The sequence below is a fragment of the Cryptomeria japonica genome, chromosome 6 (genome assembly GCF_030272615.1).
Source record: "Cryptomeria japonica chromosome 6, Sugi_1.0, whole genome shotgun sequence".
NCBI lineage: Eukaryota > Viridiplantae > Streptophyta > Pinopsida > Cupressales > Cupressaceae > Cryptomeria > Cryptomeria japonica.
In genome coordinates, this window is record NC_081410.1 from 387,379,984 (window position 1) to 387,381,342 (window position 1,359).

A 1,359-nucleotide genomic window follows, 5' to 3' on the forward strand; every position below is an offset into this window, starting at 1 on the left:
AAGTTTAGACCCTCCAGGGGAAGAACCAATATTCAAGGATATCCAAATATCCCCAATCAGAAATCTAGACAACGCTTTTGAAGGGGTAGAGGATAGTGGTGGAAATTTTACTGGATGAGATTATGACTATGAATCCTCAGGATTTCAGGATGAGGTGGATGAGGTGGGCTTGACAATAGAAGAAGGAGTGATAGAGAGGCGATCTTTGGAAACCACTCTATCCCTCCAAACCAAAGCTAAAGTTGGGGAGAAAAAGAAAAGAGGTCGAAAGTTTCAAAAATTCAAACTGGAATTGGCGGGCAATGCAGCAGGCCAAAGCAAATTGAGATCGGGAAGAGGCTATTCCTTTTCTCGAGGGCAATGAAGACCCTCTCGTGGAATGTCAGGGGATGCAATGCCCCTGACAAGATTCGCTTGATTAAGCGATGTCTTGATCAAGTGAGACCGGATATTCTTCTCTTACAAGAAACAAAGATCAAAGAGGAGGATTTTAGTTTATTTTCTAGGAAATTTCAATCGTGGAACTGTAGTTTGGTTGGAGCACAAGGTGCTTCTGGAGGTCTAGCCATGCTTTGGAAGGGTTCAGCTATTGATGTGACTATTGTTAGAGCCACTCGTTGGTGGCAATGGCTGAAAATTAAATCAATGCAATTGCAGACAAGTTTCTTCCTCTTCAACATCTATGGGCCGATTAACTCAAATTTGAAAAAGCAAGTGTGGAGTGAGTTATCTGAAATTTTGTCTAATGACAAGGAAAATGTTTTCATTCTAGGAGGAGATTTCAATGCACTAATCAGACCTTCAGACAAGAAAGGGGGCATGGGGTGGAACAGGCAGAGTCAAAGAGATTTCAGCTCCTTTGTCACAAGTTCAGGTCTAATTAAAATCCCTTTTAAAACGAGAGAATTCACATGGACCAACAGGAGGAGTGGATTCCTAAATATCGCTGAAAAATTAGATAGGTTTTTCATAGCAGGAGATTGGTCCAAGAGTCACTGGACCAGCAATGCGGAGATCTTACCTTTTACAGGATCAGACCATTATCCAATATGTCTAAGGTTGCAGGATGACAACGCTCTAGAGAGGTGCCCCTTTAAGTTTGAGGCAATGTGGCTTCGGGATGGCAACATCAAAAATCTCATAGACTAATGGTGGCAACACAAGCCAGAAAACACAGGTAATAAAGCTTTCACTTTTTTCAAAAAACTTCAATTTGTAAAGGATCAACTTAAGCAATGGAATAGAGAAACTTTTAGAAACATATTCAAAGATAAGATTATTTTAGAGAAAGATCTAAAATACTTACATGAGCAAATAATTAACAATGGAATGGATGAAGACCTATATAAACAGGAAAAA

General features: G+C 40.0%; 1 protein-coding gene across 1 annotated transcript; it reads left to right on the plus strand.

The window, feature by feature from the left end:
• The first annotated feature begins 360 nt into the window (after window positions 1–360).
• LOC131876613 (uncharacterized) lies at window positions 361–1,149 on the plus strand. The gene has a single exon (XM_059222052.1). It carries the CDS (start codon window positions 361–363, stop codon window positions 1,147–1,149), a length of 789 nt encoding a protein of 262 aa, XP_059078035.1.
• Window positions 1,150–1,359: the final 210 nt, after the last annotated feature.